This window comes from Hipposideros armiger, unplaced genomic scaffold (genome assembly GCF_001890085.2).
Source record: "Hipposideros armiger isolate ML-2016 unplaced genomic scaffold, ASM189008v1 scaffold_63, whole genome shotgun sequence".
NCBI lineage: Eukaryota > Metazoa > Chordata > Mammalia > Chiroptera > Hipposideridae > Hipposideros > Hipposideros armiger.
The window spans coordinates 743,827-759,674 of record NW_017731413.1 but is presented as its reverse complement, the minus strand read 5'-3'; the positions used below and the strand labels follow the sequence as shown (position 1 = coordinate 759,674).

At 35.7% G+C, this 15,848-nt stretch overlaps 1 protein-coding gene across 1 annotated transcript in view; it reads right to left on the bottom strand.

Annotated features, from left to right (window-relative positions):
• The window catches only part of BLTP3B (bridge-like lipid transfer protein family member 3B), a 90,372-nt gene that overhangs the window by 11,280 nt on the left and 63,244 nt on the right, over positions 1-15,848 (bottom strand). Inside the window, exons 16-19 of the mRNA XM_019641734.1 lie at positions 11,873-12,015; positions 11,055-11,205; positions 7,876-8,129; positions 7,087-7,195 (exon numbers count right to left, since the gene is read on the bottom strand). Coding sequence (XP_019497279.1) covers positions 7,087-7,195; positions 7,876-8,129; positions 11,055-11,205; positions 11,873-12,015 — 657 coding nt within the window. The remainder of the gene's footprint in view (positions 1-7,086; positions 7,196-7,875; positions 8,130-11,054; positions 11,206-11,872; positions 12,016-15,848) is intronic.

Below are 15,848 nucleotides of genomic sequence, written 5' to 3'. Positions count from 1 at the left end.
CCAAAATTTGGAAGAAACCAAGATGTCCTACAGAAGGGGAACGAATAAATAAATTGTAGAACCTTCGAAAAATAGAGTATTATTCAGCTCTAAAAAAGAAATGAGCTATTAAGCCTGACATGGAGGAACTTTAAATGAATATTACTAAGTAAAAGAAGCCAATTTGAGAAGGCTACACATGATTCCAACTACATGACATTGTGGAAAAGTCTTTATTTTTGCCTCTAAATAAAAGTTGAGGTTCAAAATTATTTTCCACAGGTTGTCAGGGGTTGGTGGGGGGAGGGAAAGTGAACAGGTAGAGCGCAGAGAACATCTAGGGCAGTGAAACTACTCTGTATCATACCGTAACTATCGATACATGTCATTGTTTGTCCAAGCCTAGGGAATGTACACCACCAGTAATGACCTCTAACGTAAACAATGGACTTTGGGTGATAACGGCATGTCAATGTAGGTTTATCAATTGTAATAAAAGTACCTTTCTGGTGGGAGATGTTTATAACAGGGAGGCTGTGCATGTGGGGGGAAAGGTGCTATGAGGGAAATCTGTTACCTCCCACTCAATTTTGCTGTGAACCTAAAATAGCTCTAAAACATAAAATATTTTTTAAAATCTGTCCCATTTTATACTCTTAGTGTTAAATTCAACATTATCTAATACTCGTTTCCTTTTTTGTTAGCCCTTATCTGGTATATATGTTTTTCCCACTTTATTTTCAGTGTTTTGTGTCACTTTGCTTTGGAGGAATATCTTATTGCAGCATATACCTGAATTTCCCTTCCTAACTTTATGTCAGTGCCTCTGTCTTATTTTTTTTTAAGTTTTTTAAATTAGGGAATTGGGGGAAGGGAACAGTGCTGGGGAATTGGGGGAAGGGGAACAGACAAGTTGCTGTCCTTTTGTTCTTCAGTCTAGTTGTGGAGGACGTTGCTTCACTGGCTCATGTTGATATTATCATTGCGCTCTTCCCGGGCGAGGCAGATCGGTCGCCAGCCTCTGGACGGCCGCTCACGGCGGCTCTTGGCAGCTCATGCCAGCCCACTGCAGCAGGGGCTGCAGCCTACGCCGCTGCAGCTGGGGACTCATGTAGCCCAGCTCCAGGTTGAGCTGTTGTTCAGCATCTTAGCTGTAGAGGGCAATGTCACTGGCCCTCATATGGAATCCGAACCAGGGCCCTCTTGCTCAGAACTGGCGTCCCAATCCAGCTCTTAACCAACGCGCCACTCGGCCAGCCCAGTGCCTCTGTCTTTTAACAAGTGAATTTAAACCACTCATATTTACTGCAATAACTAATTCCTGTATTCTAATTTAATGTTTTCTATTTACCATCCTTTCTTTTACTTCCATTTTTGTTTTTTTAATATACTGTCTTTTGCTGGATTGACTGGATACTTCCATCCAGTTTTTCCTCAGTCATAATGGTTTAAAAATTATTATTTGTGGTCATCTAAAGTTAATACAATATTAACATATATTTTTTTTAAGTTCCTCTCAAAAAGACAAAAACTTTAGCCCAATTTTAGTACCCAACACCTCTTATTTTTTCCCCAATGCAACCTCTCAAACTGACATCACCTGGAATTTTAGTTGCACATAAAAAACTTTTTTCGTATACATAAACAAACATTTAGACTTAACTCCAAGCTTTTACTAGTTTCTTTACTGCTGTTCCTCATTAAATTTTCATTTTTACTAATTCTTTCCATTTAAAAAAATTGTCTTGGCCATAAAAAGCAATTGAAATCTTACCATTTGTGACAACATGGATGAACCTAGAGGATATTACACTAAGTGAAATAAGTCAGACTGAGAAAGACAAATACCATATGATCTCTCTCATATGTGAAATCTAAATAACAAAACTAAATGAATAAACAAAACAGAAACAGGCTAATAGATACAGAGAACAAACTGATGGTTGCCAGGTGGGAGGAGGTTTGGGGGGCTGGGTGAAAAAGGTGAAGGGATTAAGAAATACAAATTGGTAGCTACAAAATAGTCATAGGGATGTAAAATATGTCATAGTATCATAGGGAATATAGTCAATAATATTGTAATGACTATTATGTATAGTGCCAGGTGGGTACTTGATTTATCAGTATGATAACTTAGTAAATTATATAAATGTCTCACTACTATGCTATATACCTGAAACTGATATAAAATAATATTGACTATCAATATAATTGAAAAATAAAAATAATAAAAAAGAAATTCTTTATTTTTGCCTTTAAAATAACAGTTGAGGTTCAAAATTATTTTCCCACAGGACTTTGAAGATGTTACTTAACTGTCTTTTAGCATCCAATGTTGCCAATGGAAAGTCTGATGCAAATCTGATTCTCATCCTTTCTGCCTTTTCCTCTAGAAGATTTTCGGACTTTTCTCTTTATACCTTAATATTGAGAAATTTCACCAATATTTCTAGGTAAGAATTATTTTTCATTCACTTTGTTCTGCACCTGGTTGGCTCTAACAACCTGTTTCTTCCTTCAAATGTGGAACATTTTATTATTTCTTTATTTTACCTCTTTTCTTTTATTCTGTTCTCTCTCTTTCTGGAACCCCCTTTAGATGTATGTTGGAATTTCTTGCTCTATTCTTCATGTCTCAATGTTTTTGTTTTTGGTTTTTTGTGAAGGGCCACCTCAATACCATCGGTCAAAGAAAGATATATTTCTCCTACTAGATGCTCTCCCACCCATCAACACACTTCAGCATCTTTAAAGAGTCACTTTCCTTAGACGTTTTTCCCTGTGCCTATGACCCAAGACACCCCCGCACATTGAACTGTGTTTTCCTAGAGCTACAGACCTTGGAGCTTCTTTGCCTTTCTATTTTTCTTTCATACTTTCCCTGTTGTGTTTTTCTTGGTGGTTGTCTCAATGTTTTAAACACTCTTTTCCTCCTGGTTTTGTTTTGTTTTCTTTGGTAGAAGAATACCCTTTGTTCTGTCTTCTGTATCTGTGCTGTCCAAAATAGTAACCATTAGCAACATGTGGCTATTTAAATTTAAATTGATTACAAATTAAGGTAAAATTAAAAATTCAGTTCCTCAGCTGCACTAGCCACATTTCAAATGCTCAACAGCCACTTCATTATAGATTACAGACCCTTTCCCTGATAGCTGCAAGTTCTATTAGACATTGTTGTTCCAGATCAACTATTCAACCTTCAGCACCTTCCGCTCTGTTTTTAAGCTGCCTTTTTTCACCCAGTCATTCAACAAGGATTTTTTTGAACATCTACTAGGAAACAGACACTGTTTTAGGAGATGGGAATAGCTGTGTACCAAATGAATACCTGCTCCCATCTAACTTATATTCTAGTTAACAAATAAACAAAAAAGAACATAGCATATCAAAAGGTGCTAAGCGCCTATTGAGAACAATAAATCAGCGGTAGGGAGAAAGGGAGCTGCTGGGGATGGGGAAGGATGGATGAAAATTTCTCTATTAAGGGGAGATTTGAGCAGACTCTTGCAGAAAGTGATGAAGTGAGGCATGAGGATATCTGAGGGAAGAGTATTCCAAGCTGAGGGACCAGCAAGTAAAACGGCCCCGAGACAGGAGTATGCTTGCCACGTTCAAGAACAGCAAGACCAGAGTGACAGGAGTGAATGATGTAAGGGGTAGAATAACGGGAGATAAGGTCAGAGAAAAGCAAAGAGCAAGATCATGAAAATCTTTGTAGGCCTCTCCAAGGACCTAGGTTTCTACTTAGAGTGAGAAAGGAAGCGAATGGAGGGTCTTTAGCCCAGAAGTGACACAATGAGTTACATTTTTTAAATAGCACTCTGGTTGCTGGATTGAAAAGAGTGTAGGAAAGCAAAGAAAAAAGACACATGATCTAGAAAGTGACTAATAATTCAAGCAGACTATACTAATCCAAAGTGCTAGCGTTACAGATGGCGGGGAAAGGTCATACTCCAGCTATCTACAGCTGATGGATTTTAGGTGAGCTATTATTTTTTACTTCAAAGATCAAGCTTTTAATTTTCAAAGATTTCTAACTGGTTATGTTCCACAAGAACTTGTTTTTGTTTAATGAGTTCAAAATCCTATCATCTGTTTAAGGATAGTAATTACATTTCTTTAAAAGTCTCTTCTTTAGCATCAACTGTATCATTCATTTATTTGTCTCTTACTGTATTGAGTTTTGCAGTAGGCATTTTGTCATTAATTTTGGCCATCCATCATCAGAATCCCTCCCTATATGTGAAGAATTTCATATTTTATAAGTTTTTTCAGGAGTAAAATTTGCTTCCCTCGATAAATGTTGGAAACTACTACTCAATTTCCCAAATTCTTTTCCATGCATGTGACTGAGATAATGCCAATCAAATTGCATTCACCTTAGATTTCCCTCAGATATCAATCACAAAAGAAGGGATGGAAGACAACTCTTTCTCCTTTCTGGGGACAGCAACAGTGACAGCAGCTGAAATTCAAATTTGTAGCATAAAATCTGAAATATTACTGGCCACAGCAGTTATGGTAAAGTTGACTTTATGAATCTACACTGACAGTAGTACAAACTATAAAATCAACTTGCCCAGGGGCAGACTGCAATTTTTCCCATCATACCAGATTACATTATACTGTGGTTTAAGGACATGAATACTGAAAGTAAGCCTTGAGCCTGGTTCCCCAAATCTCCCATGGTTCTAAAACGATACTTTTATTTTTTAACAGCTTTATTGAAAAATAATTCATATGCCCCATTCATTCAAAGTGTACAGTCCAATGGTTTTTAGTGTACTCAGAACATTTCATCACCATCAAAAACCAGTGTACCTAATAGTCTCTTCTCATTCCTTTCTAATTCCCTTCCTCCCACTCTTAGGCAACCACTAACTTATTTTCTGTCTCTATGGATTTCCCTATTCTGGACATTTCATATAAATGGAATCATATACCATATGGTCTTTCATGATGGGCTTCTTCCATTTAGCATAATGTTTTCAAAGTTTCCATGTTATAACATCTATTCGTATTTCACTCTTTTTTTCATGCTGAATAATATTCCATTGTATGGATACACCTCATTTTCTTTGTCCATTCATAGCATGATTGTATTCGGATTCTCCACTATTTGACTATAAAGAGTGCTGCTGTCAACATTTGTGTACAAGTTTTTGCATAGGCCTATGTTTTTATTTCTTTTGGGTGGTCTTCTTGAGCAGAATGGCTGGGTCATAGTAACTATTTAACTCTCTGAGTTACTGCCACACTGTTTCCCAAACATCCACACCACTTTACAATCCGAGCAATGCAGGAGGGTTCCAGTGTCTCCCTAGAGTAGTTCTCCTAGGCTCTCGTGGTCCCCTTCTCACTTCCTCACAGGGGGGAAGGCGTCACTTATCTGATTAACGAGTTTAGAGATAGGAAGCAGATGTGTGTGATTCAGTTTCTTCTGACTTTGGTATAAGCCTTTCCTGAAAAAAGGGTGCAGTCTGTTCTGCTTGCTCTAAGATAGACCCGTAGTTTTGGTACCAAAGACCTAAAGCATTTGGGAGAAAGAGCCATAGAACATACCTATCTTCTCACACATAAGCTAGCGTCTCCACCTGAGCTTTTATCTGAATGAAGCTGACGTTTTGATCTTTTTTGGCCGACTTCTATGTTTGCTCTAGTTGCTCTCAAACTCTAGAGGAAAATAGTCTTCAGTTAAGAGTTCCCTACAAACTGCTCCCACCCCAGTAACAGTCCTGTCTTTGGTTGGTTGATAGCAACAGATTTTTCAGGTTTTGCCTCTGGTTGCTCTTTTTAGAATTTCTAACCCACTAATGGTATTTATTTTTCATTTGTAGTACTGTTGTAACTATTTTCTTTTAACATTTTATGTCATCTCATGAGGTTTTGGTAGATGAAACAGAAGCATATATCAGTCCCTCATGTTTCACCCTTGAGTAGCTACTAGTAAAGTAAGGACTAGAACATCTCAGTCTACTGACTTAAGCACTTTCCATTACTCCGCACCACCTTCTAAGATACAATCCTTAGAGACCTTAAAAATCTCATTAGAATGAAGATACAAACATTAAAGCTGAACTAAATGCACAGTAATATACAACAAGTAACTGATGTACAAAGAGTAAGTATCCAAAAATTATAAGGGGTCACATCAGCTTATGGAGAAGGGTTCATTGAAAAAGAGAGGCTAGAGATACACTTGGAAGGGAATGAACGATTCTAATGAGTAATAACAAGCAAATAAGAAAACACAGATGGGAACATACAAGACAAATTCCAATACAGAGAGTAAGTCTACCAGATTGGTTCAGGCAATATAAAAGAACAGTGGGAAATAAAGCTAAGAACGAGATCTAAAGACCCAAGTAAGACCCAAGAGATATATAAGACCATGAAAGCGTCTTTCACTTTCATTCAAAACACATTTGTAGAATAGGTACTAAATCAACTGTAAATGAGTTATTTCTGAGGTAGAGGTCCATACATAAGAAATATTTTACTATGTACTGAAAATGTTCCTCAATCATTTCCTATTACATATGTACATACATATGAAACAATAAGACAGGCTGGCCGAGTGGCTCAGTTGGTTAAGACCTTGCCCAAGAGTGCAAGCTCTGAGCAACAGGGTGGCTGGTTCGATTCCCACATGGGCCAGTGACGCTGCGCCCTGAGTTGAGCTGCTGCTGAGCTGCCAACACATGGCAGATGGCTCAGCTGCTGAGAGCACGTGCTCCTAACAACAAGGCTACCTGTTCGAATGGTGGGCTATGCCCACCCGCAACTAAAACTGAACTTGGCACCTTGAGCTGCCGCCTGGGTTGCTCCGGGGATAGAGCAAGCGCCCTTAACAATGAGGCTGCTGGTTGGATTCCCGCATGGGATGGTGGCTACGCCCACCCGCAACTAACTGAACACAGCGGCGCTACTGGACTTAGAGCTGAGCTTGCTGCACCCTCCACAACTAAAATTGAAGGACAACAACTTGGCTGGTCCCCTTCCCCAATTTAAAAACAAAACAAAAAGTATGAGGGGAAAGAAACAATCAGAACTACATAATTTAATTTCAATTTCAGTAGGGTTCATTTAAATTGTTTCCATATATACCTCTGATATGAAAAGAACCATCATCATTTCTCTCTACCACAAGATGATCAATATGAATGGTTACAGGAGCTGGTTCAACGGATACTGTACTACTACGAGGACTGTCATCCTACAGGAAAGAGAAGTACAATCAGCATGTTGTTATTAAAGTAAATGATAAAATTAGAATGAACATTTTCTTAACAAACATTACTATAATCATATTTTTAACGAGTTAGAAATATATCAGAAAAAGATGGCAGAAAAGGTAAACACTGTGTCTGTAGCCCCCAATGACCTCATTAAAATTACAACTAAATTATAGAACAAGCAACCTCGAGAACCAAATGAAGACTAGCTGAACAGAACCCTTATAACTAAGGATAAAAAGAAGCGGTCATGTCGAGACTGATCAATTCCTGACCCAGAAATAATAATGTTGTCCTGACAATCATCATCATTTGCAGTGAATAACGGAATTATTTCTGTCTGTGTATTTGAATATGGGTGGATTTTTCTGGCTTGGAGGGAGTTTGTAATACAGAATTTAAATAATGCAGATACCAGGAAAAAAAATACATTTTTACATGCTTTAGTTGATACAGAGAAAACTGCCTATTCTATTGTGATATTTTCTAATTTCTAAGAAGGATCTCTACATCATTTACCACAAAGATCAACAAATGCATTTCAATAAATGCTGACAGAGTATCTATCATAGAGAAGGGATAGTCTTAGACATGAATTAAAGTCCATGTAGGCAACGTAAATATTTATAACATGAAAATATAAAAGTATTTATTAACATACTTTTAAATTTATTTTTGTGTTAGAAACTTGTATCTTCATCGGCATCACTGTTGCAACAGTTTCATCATCCAAAAAATGCTGAATATTCATAAGAGAAGATGTAAGAAACTCAGTGCTAAAGTTCTCTATATGGCATTGTAGAAATCCATTTTTTTCTGCAAGCAAAGAGTGAATTACAGCACCAGGTCCACTTTCAAATCTTAGAGTAATCTCAGGACAGGATTTAGAATGACTGACAGCTTTATGATCAGGACCTATGGAAAAACAACAAATAAAGTGATAACTTTGTGGCTACTAAAAAATGTCTCTCTCAATTATTAGTCATTAGAAGTTATTGTCACTTTGTACAATGTTAAAGCAATAATCAAGTTTTAATATTTATCCTTAATTTAAATATTTATAGTACATATACAATACAATACACAACCCTAATTTTTATCTTCTGCAATAATGTTGAATTGTTTATATTTTCTATTTTTTAGTAACATGTAAAAACATGCCATGATAGAAATTCGATATCATGCATAACTCAGATACTTAAGTGTGTATCTGGCTATGTGCTCATCCATAAATTTATAATATCATGGATGCTGTAATGAAGAAACAGTCATGGCATTTAAAGTGACTCTTCAGCCATTTCTCAAGAAGTAACAAAAGCCTGAAGTTCTGCACCTTTTTCATTAAAATTGGGTATTAAAAAATTGGAAAAATAAATAGAGAAGACTTCATTAAAATGTTTCTATTAGGTGACAATCTTAAAACTGAAATTATACCAAAGGATGGGAATTTATATATGTATATGTATGTGTGTATGTGTGTGTGTGTGTGTGTGTGTGTGTGTGTGTGCCTTTGGCCTTGTTCCAAAAAAGAATTTAAGGTTGTTACAGAGATACAAATACTTGAGTTCAAAAACAAATCTTAAAATTTCAATAAAGCACCCATAGAATATCTAATTAAAAAAATAAAAGTTCTTAGCAGAACCACTGAAATAAATTGGCCCTCATGGTAGGTAACATTTTGTTTATTTTACATTACCTAGCTCCAAAAAGAATAAAGGGCAACATGCACATGACATAATCAGATAAAAAATAAGTAAGCAATGGAAAAATAAGGATAGAAGGGAAAAGGTAAAGACAGGTAATAAGGTTAATAAATCAAAATACATTATTTAAATTTGTGTCAAAGGTGGACCAAAAATGAGCTTTCTAGCAGCAAATAGAAAAATACAATCAGTTTCACAAGTCAAAAGAATCCATGATTCTATTTACGTTCTAGAAAGGCAAAGCTGTTTCTCAGTTATTGAGGTATCAGTTATCTTTCCCCATGGGTCCTCATAAGAAGATCCCACTAATTCATGAGGAAAAAATGTTTATTTTCCCTCAGCATGGACATGAATACATACTTAGATATGTTAGTGTTTTTTTCCCATATCAAGAAAAACAAGAGTTAATTAAATAGTCTATTTAACAATAAGAGCAATTAGAAAAAACTTGTTAAATGTAATTTTATTGAGTCTTTTATCTCTCTATTTATCTACATGTCTATATCTATACACACACATACACACATGCACACCAGACACATACTCCAGCGAGCTGACAGCAAGAAATAATTTTAAACAAAAAGAGTGTTTACTTGGAGCAGAGATAAAACAAAATCTTTATTAGTTAAAAACCACTGCTTCCTACTACCTCTTATGTCACTTATGCCATGAAACTATTATGCTAAGGGCTTCCTAGTAAAGGAATCCACAATCCATCCACACATTATAGAAAAGCGAAAACAAACAAATGCGATCAAATACAATCTTTGTTCGTATGGCTTATTAATTAATGTCTGAAATGTTCAAGCTAAACTTTTTTTTCTCTTTTTCTATTTATCCCTTTTCACCTTCCACCTTCTTTTTTTCTTTTTCCTTTCCTTTCCTTTCTTTCTTTTTTTGAAATCCTTTAACCAACCAACTAAGACAACTGGGGGAAAAAATAAGGCATCAGATAGCACTAACTATGTAACTCATACATACAAGGCATTTCAAAATTTCTTCAATCAGGATCAATATAAAATAGGATATGGTACTAAGTGAGCTATAAAGAAAAGCAAAAAAATAATTGTGCAACTGGAAAATATCTAAGACTACAATTTGAAGAGTGTTTGGGTTGGGTATGAAAACAGGATCTAGGTTTTGAAATTTTATGTTCAATCCTTTTTGTTCACTATGAAACCTTTCTAACTATATACTTAGCATCCACCCTTTTGCATGCTATTGATATTTATACTTGCTAATATAAAATTCTTGAATTTATTTTTACCAGATACATTGTAAACAGCAAGGCCTACCCATTGAATAAAGCCAAGAGACAATTTTTTTCCATGATGCTGGTTTATAGAAAAATGGCCCATTTCAGTATGTTATGTATCAGAGATAGCATTCTGTACACATATCAAAGAAAAATAATACAGCTCAGTGGCCTTTTAAAAAGTTTAAAAATTGAATATTGTCATTTTAATGTCTTAGTTTAACTATTCTAATAAACTAATTTCTTCAAATGACAGAACACCATGAATTATAACTTTATATCACCTTTGCAAAAGGGATAGTTTAATGTGTTTTCCTCTTCATACACTGCATTTTTGTTGCTTATATCCCTCTATGTTCAAGTGAAGGTACTGATCTTAGAATGAAGGACCACAAGAACAGGATACGTGATTTTCCCAAATACCAAATATCATGCCAGACTCACGAAATGTTTGCTTTTAAGAAAAATAATAGAATACAGAAACTGACATTTATTCTAGTGTGGAACTAAGTTTGACCTCCCAGGATTACTTTATCACTCTTTTCATATAGAAAGAGCTCAGCTTTCTCAGACTTATTCACTCAAAGATGGGAGGACTGAAAAAGTAAAAGATGGAACTTATCAACAGCAGAAACAAAAAGAAATTACAAAATACATCTTCAACAGGTCATATTTCTATTAACATAATATAGTGGAAATAAGGTGATCTAAAAGTACAAATCTTTGCACTATTCCTAATAAATGTAATTTTCCTTGAATTAATTTTTATCAAAGATAGAACCTGCTGATGAATCATATGTATATATATATATATATATATATATATATATATATATATATATATATATATATAAAAAAGTTTAAATCATATTAAAGTCTTACCTACTGGACGATTAGAAAGGTAGTGCCGAAAGCTGACATTGCCTAACTGATCTGGTGTCACTTGGTCCACTTGAAGACAGATTTCTGTATCTTCCCCTCGGATGTCAATTTCCCCATTAACACCAGTAATCTTAAACACCACGACTGACATCTAGCAAGGAGTGCATAAATGATATTAGTATACCAAGTAATTCAAATCAAAATTGTAAAAGTAACACAGGAAACTACTATAATCTCTAAAAACACAACTGTGGCCTAATAAACCAAATATATACTTGTGATTAACTAAATGTAGTTAATACATTATAGTGACAAACTTCAGCTTCCTTTCTTCTCATTCAGTCAAGAGAAGAATTATTTTACACCACAAAAGACTTTATATGACATTTCCGTGTGAAATTATTTTCACTAAAAGCTGAACATATTTTCTAAGTCATCGACAGATTATTTCACTGGGTGAAGGGGGCTCAAATAAACCACTAATATGTTTGTTTTGCAGACAGCCCCTCAAAGGAACTGACTACCATCCTTACCATCAAACTTTTTCAGGGTGTTTTTAAGAGGAACTAAAATAAGGGTTGAAAAACAAAGACGTAAAAAAGATTGAACCTTCTCAATATGAAAAAAAAATTTTTTTAAAGTAAAATTGAAAGAGAATTCATTAGCAGGGATGAATGTTCAAGAGTAGAAAGAGCAAACTGAATCACCCACAATTCAAGTCAGTTCATCTTATATATTATTGTCTTCAAATGTGCATATTTGGAACATGAGACAAAGTTGGTGGCATTTCTCTTCAGGGATTTCTCTGACATGATTACCAGGTCGTGGTGATTTTCCTGGGCACCCTCGGAATTTGTACTGATGGCATCTGGAGAGGCTTCACCATAATTCTGTAGGTTTGCACTGGCGTTTGCACTCCCCGCTGGGCTCTGAGAACTTGTAGTTGAATTCTTTCTAATACCTGAAATAATGCAAAAATAAACTAATGAATTAAAATCAGTTTTACACATGATCCAAAAAAGTCACATTTATCTAACCAAAATGGACTATTCCTTTGACCCTTTCTTAAGCATTGCCTTGTTTAAGAGACAATAAACAAAGAAAAATGAAATTGTGGTGAGTTAGTCAATAATAAGAAATAACTTCTCACAATAAAATGTTAGAGATACTAAAGCCCTCACTTTAGACAGGATAAAAAGAAGTCTACCCCAGCTGACCACAGCCTGTGTTCTCCCCATTGCAGGCCTGGAGCCGGTCTAACTAGCAGGTTCTTGGTCAGCCAGCTTGGCCTCCCTACTCATCGGACATTGAATAGCCACAGTCTGAGCACTTGATTTTTCTTTACAGTATCCTCTAGTAACTCCTAACTACCATCTATGTGAAGTTAATGCCACTATCATCAGTGTAATCATTTTCCGTCTTTTTCTATCTGCCTTATTTTCTCCATGTGCTGTATTTCAAATATTTCTCAAATTCTCTGTGCTAAAAGACAATTTTTAAACATTTTTGTGTCTCTCACAGATCAATACTTTTAAAAACTACTGTAAAACTAAATTACTAGAAAAGTTAGATTCGAAAATTCTAAGACATACAAAACACGCCTCAATGTCTTCATTATTGTATTTATCACCATATAATCAGCTTCTCACCCAGTGCCTAGCAACACAGTATATGCTCAATAAATTACCTATTGAAAGAATGAATAAAACAATTTTTAGGGCCATGGAAGATGTATATAAATGCAATTGTGGTATGAGGAGATAATAAACTTCCATTTCACAAGGAGTGCCTAACATATTCAGGGGTTAAGGAGGCTTCCCTGCTAAAATAATATTTAAGCTAATGTAAACAGAAAGAAAAACGGCATTCAATGCCTAGGTACAAAGACTCTGAAGTGCAAAAAAGTTTGTCACCGTGAAGAAACAGAAAAAGACTGAAATATACTATCGCACATCTGAAGTGTAGTAAGCACATACAGCAGAAAACGTAAGCTGGGGCCATAATACATAGAACGTTGTCAGAAATGTTAGGGTTCTTAAACTTATTAGCCTTATAGCAGTGAGAAGCTATCAGGATTAAAATGAGATCGACATGATAGTATTTACATTTTTAGAAAGAGTATTCTACCTATGGAATGAAGAATGAACTGAAAATTGAGAAAAATAGAAGCAGGGAGACCAGTTAGGAGCCTGTGGTGGAGTGATAGTCCAGTTATGTGTTTGTCTGTTCATAAATATGTATATCTATGCAAAAACATTTACATACATATACATACATATGTGTAAGTGTATCTGCATACATGTTACTTATGCTATTATATATATATTATACATATATATAAATAAACATATACATATGTATATAAAAATACATACAAAAAGTCTGGAAGTATACAGCATATGAGTATACCAAAAGTGGATGGTAGTTATTTCTGGAATGGGGAAATGTATCGAGGAGGGCAGAGTAAGGGTGGTTTAAAGTGATACCTTCTAAACAACTTATCGGAGACAGAGTTCAGAACACTGATTTTTAGAATGCTCAAGGAAATTAATGAGAATGCAAAGAAGGATAGAGAAATCATGAAAAACAACCAGCTAGAAATAAATAATTCAATTACTGAATTAAATAACAAACTCGATGGAATTACTAGTAGATTGGATGAAGCAGAGGATTGAATCAGGGACTTAGAAGACAAGATAACAGAGATCATCCAAGCAGAACAACAAAAAGAAAAAAGAATAAAAAACATTGAAAATAGTTTAAGCGGGCTAGGCGACAACATCAAACGCAACAACAAGCGCATCATAGGGATACCAGAAGGAGAAGAGAGGGAGCAAGGGATCGAGAACATATTTGAAGCAATAATGTCTGAAAACTTCCCTAAACTGGCAAAGGAAATTGACATACAAGCACAGGAAGTGCAGAGAGTTCCAAACAAGATGATCCCAAGCAGGCCCACACCAAGACACATTATAGTGAAAATGGCAAAGGTTAAAGATAAAGACAGAATCCTAAAAGCAGCAAGGGACAGGCAGCAAGTTACATACAAGGGCACCCCCATAAGATTATCAGCCGACTTTTCTACAGAAACACTGCAGGCCAGGAGGGAGTGGCAGGAGGTCTTCAAAGTGATGAAAAACAGAGGCCTACAACCTAGATTGCTTTATCTAGCAAGGTTATCATTTAAAATTGAAGGAGAGATAAAGAGCTTCCCAGAAAAGAATAAGCTAAAGGAATTCATTACCATCAAGCCAGCACTGCAGGGAATGTTAAAAGGGCTGCTTTAAGCAGAGGAAAGAGAAAAAACAACCTAACTAACGAAGACCAGGGACACAAATAACAAAATGGCAATAACTATGCACCTATCAATAATCACATTAAATGTAAATGGACTGAATGCTCCAACCAAAGACATAGGCTGTGGCTGAGTGGATAAGAAAGCAAGACCCTTGCATATGCTGTATACAAGAGACTCACCTCAGATCAAAAGACACATACAGGCTGAAAGTAAAGGGATGCAGCAAAATATTTCATGCAAATGGAACTGAGACAAAGCTGGAGTAGCAATACTTATATCAGATAAAATGGACTTTAAATTGAAGAACATAATGAAGAATAAAGAAGGGCACTTCATAATAATAAAGGGATTGATCTAACAAGAGGACATAACTCTAGTAAACATCTATGCACCTAACATAGGAGCCCCTAAATATATAAAACAGATTTTGACAGACGTAAAGACAGAGATCAACAGTAACACTATTATAGTAGGGGACTTCAACACCCCGCTGTCACCAATGGCAAGATCCTCCAGAAAGAAAATCAACATGGAAACAGTGGCCTTAAATGACACTTTAGACCAGCTGAATTTAATTGATACTTTCAGAGCATTTCATCCCAAAGCTACGGAACATACATTCTTCTCAAATGCACGTGGGTCATTTTCCAAGATAGACCACATGTTAGGCACAAAACAAGTCTCAATAAATTTAAGAAGATTGAAATCATATCAAGTGTCTTCTCTGACCACAATGCTATGAAACTAGAAATCAATTATAAGAACAAATCCAGAAAGCACACAAATACACGGAGGTTGAATAACATGCTACTAAACAGCGGCTGGGTCAAAACTGGATCAAAGAAGAAATCAAAAGCAATCTTGAGACAAAGGAAAATGAAAACACAACAACCCAAAATCTATGGGATGCAGCAAAAGCTGTTCTAAGAGGGAAGTTCATAGCAGTGCAGGCCTACCTAAAGAAGGAAGAAAAATTTCTAATCAACAGGTTATCCTTAAACCTCAGGAAGCTGGAAAAAGAACAGCAAAATAAGCCCAAAGGGAGCACAAGGAAGGAGATAATAAAGACCAGAGCGGAAATAAACGAAATAGAGACCAGAAAAACAATACAAAAGATCAATGAAACCAAGAGCTGGTTTTTTGAGAAGATAAACAAAATTGACAAGCCTCTAGCTAGGCTCATCAAAAAAAAAAAGAAAAGAAAGAGGGCTCAAATTAGTAAAATCAGAAATGAAAGAGGCAAAGTAACAACAGACTCCACAGAAATACTAAAAATCTTAAGAAATTACTATGAGCAATAATATGCCAACAAATTTGACAATCTGGAAGAAATGGATAATTTCCTAGAAGCATACAACCTTCCAAAGCTAACTCAAGAAGAAACAGAAAATCTGAATAAACTGATTACCACCAAGGAAACTGAATCAGTAATCAACAAGCTCCCAACAAATAAAAGCCCAGGACCAGATGGCTTCACAAGTGAATTTTACCAAACA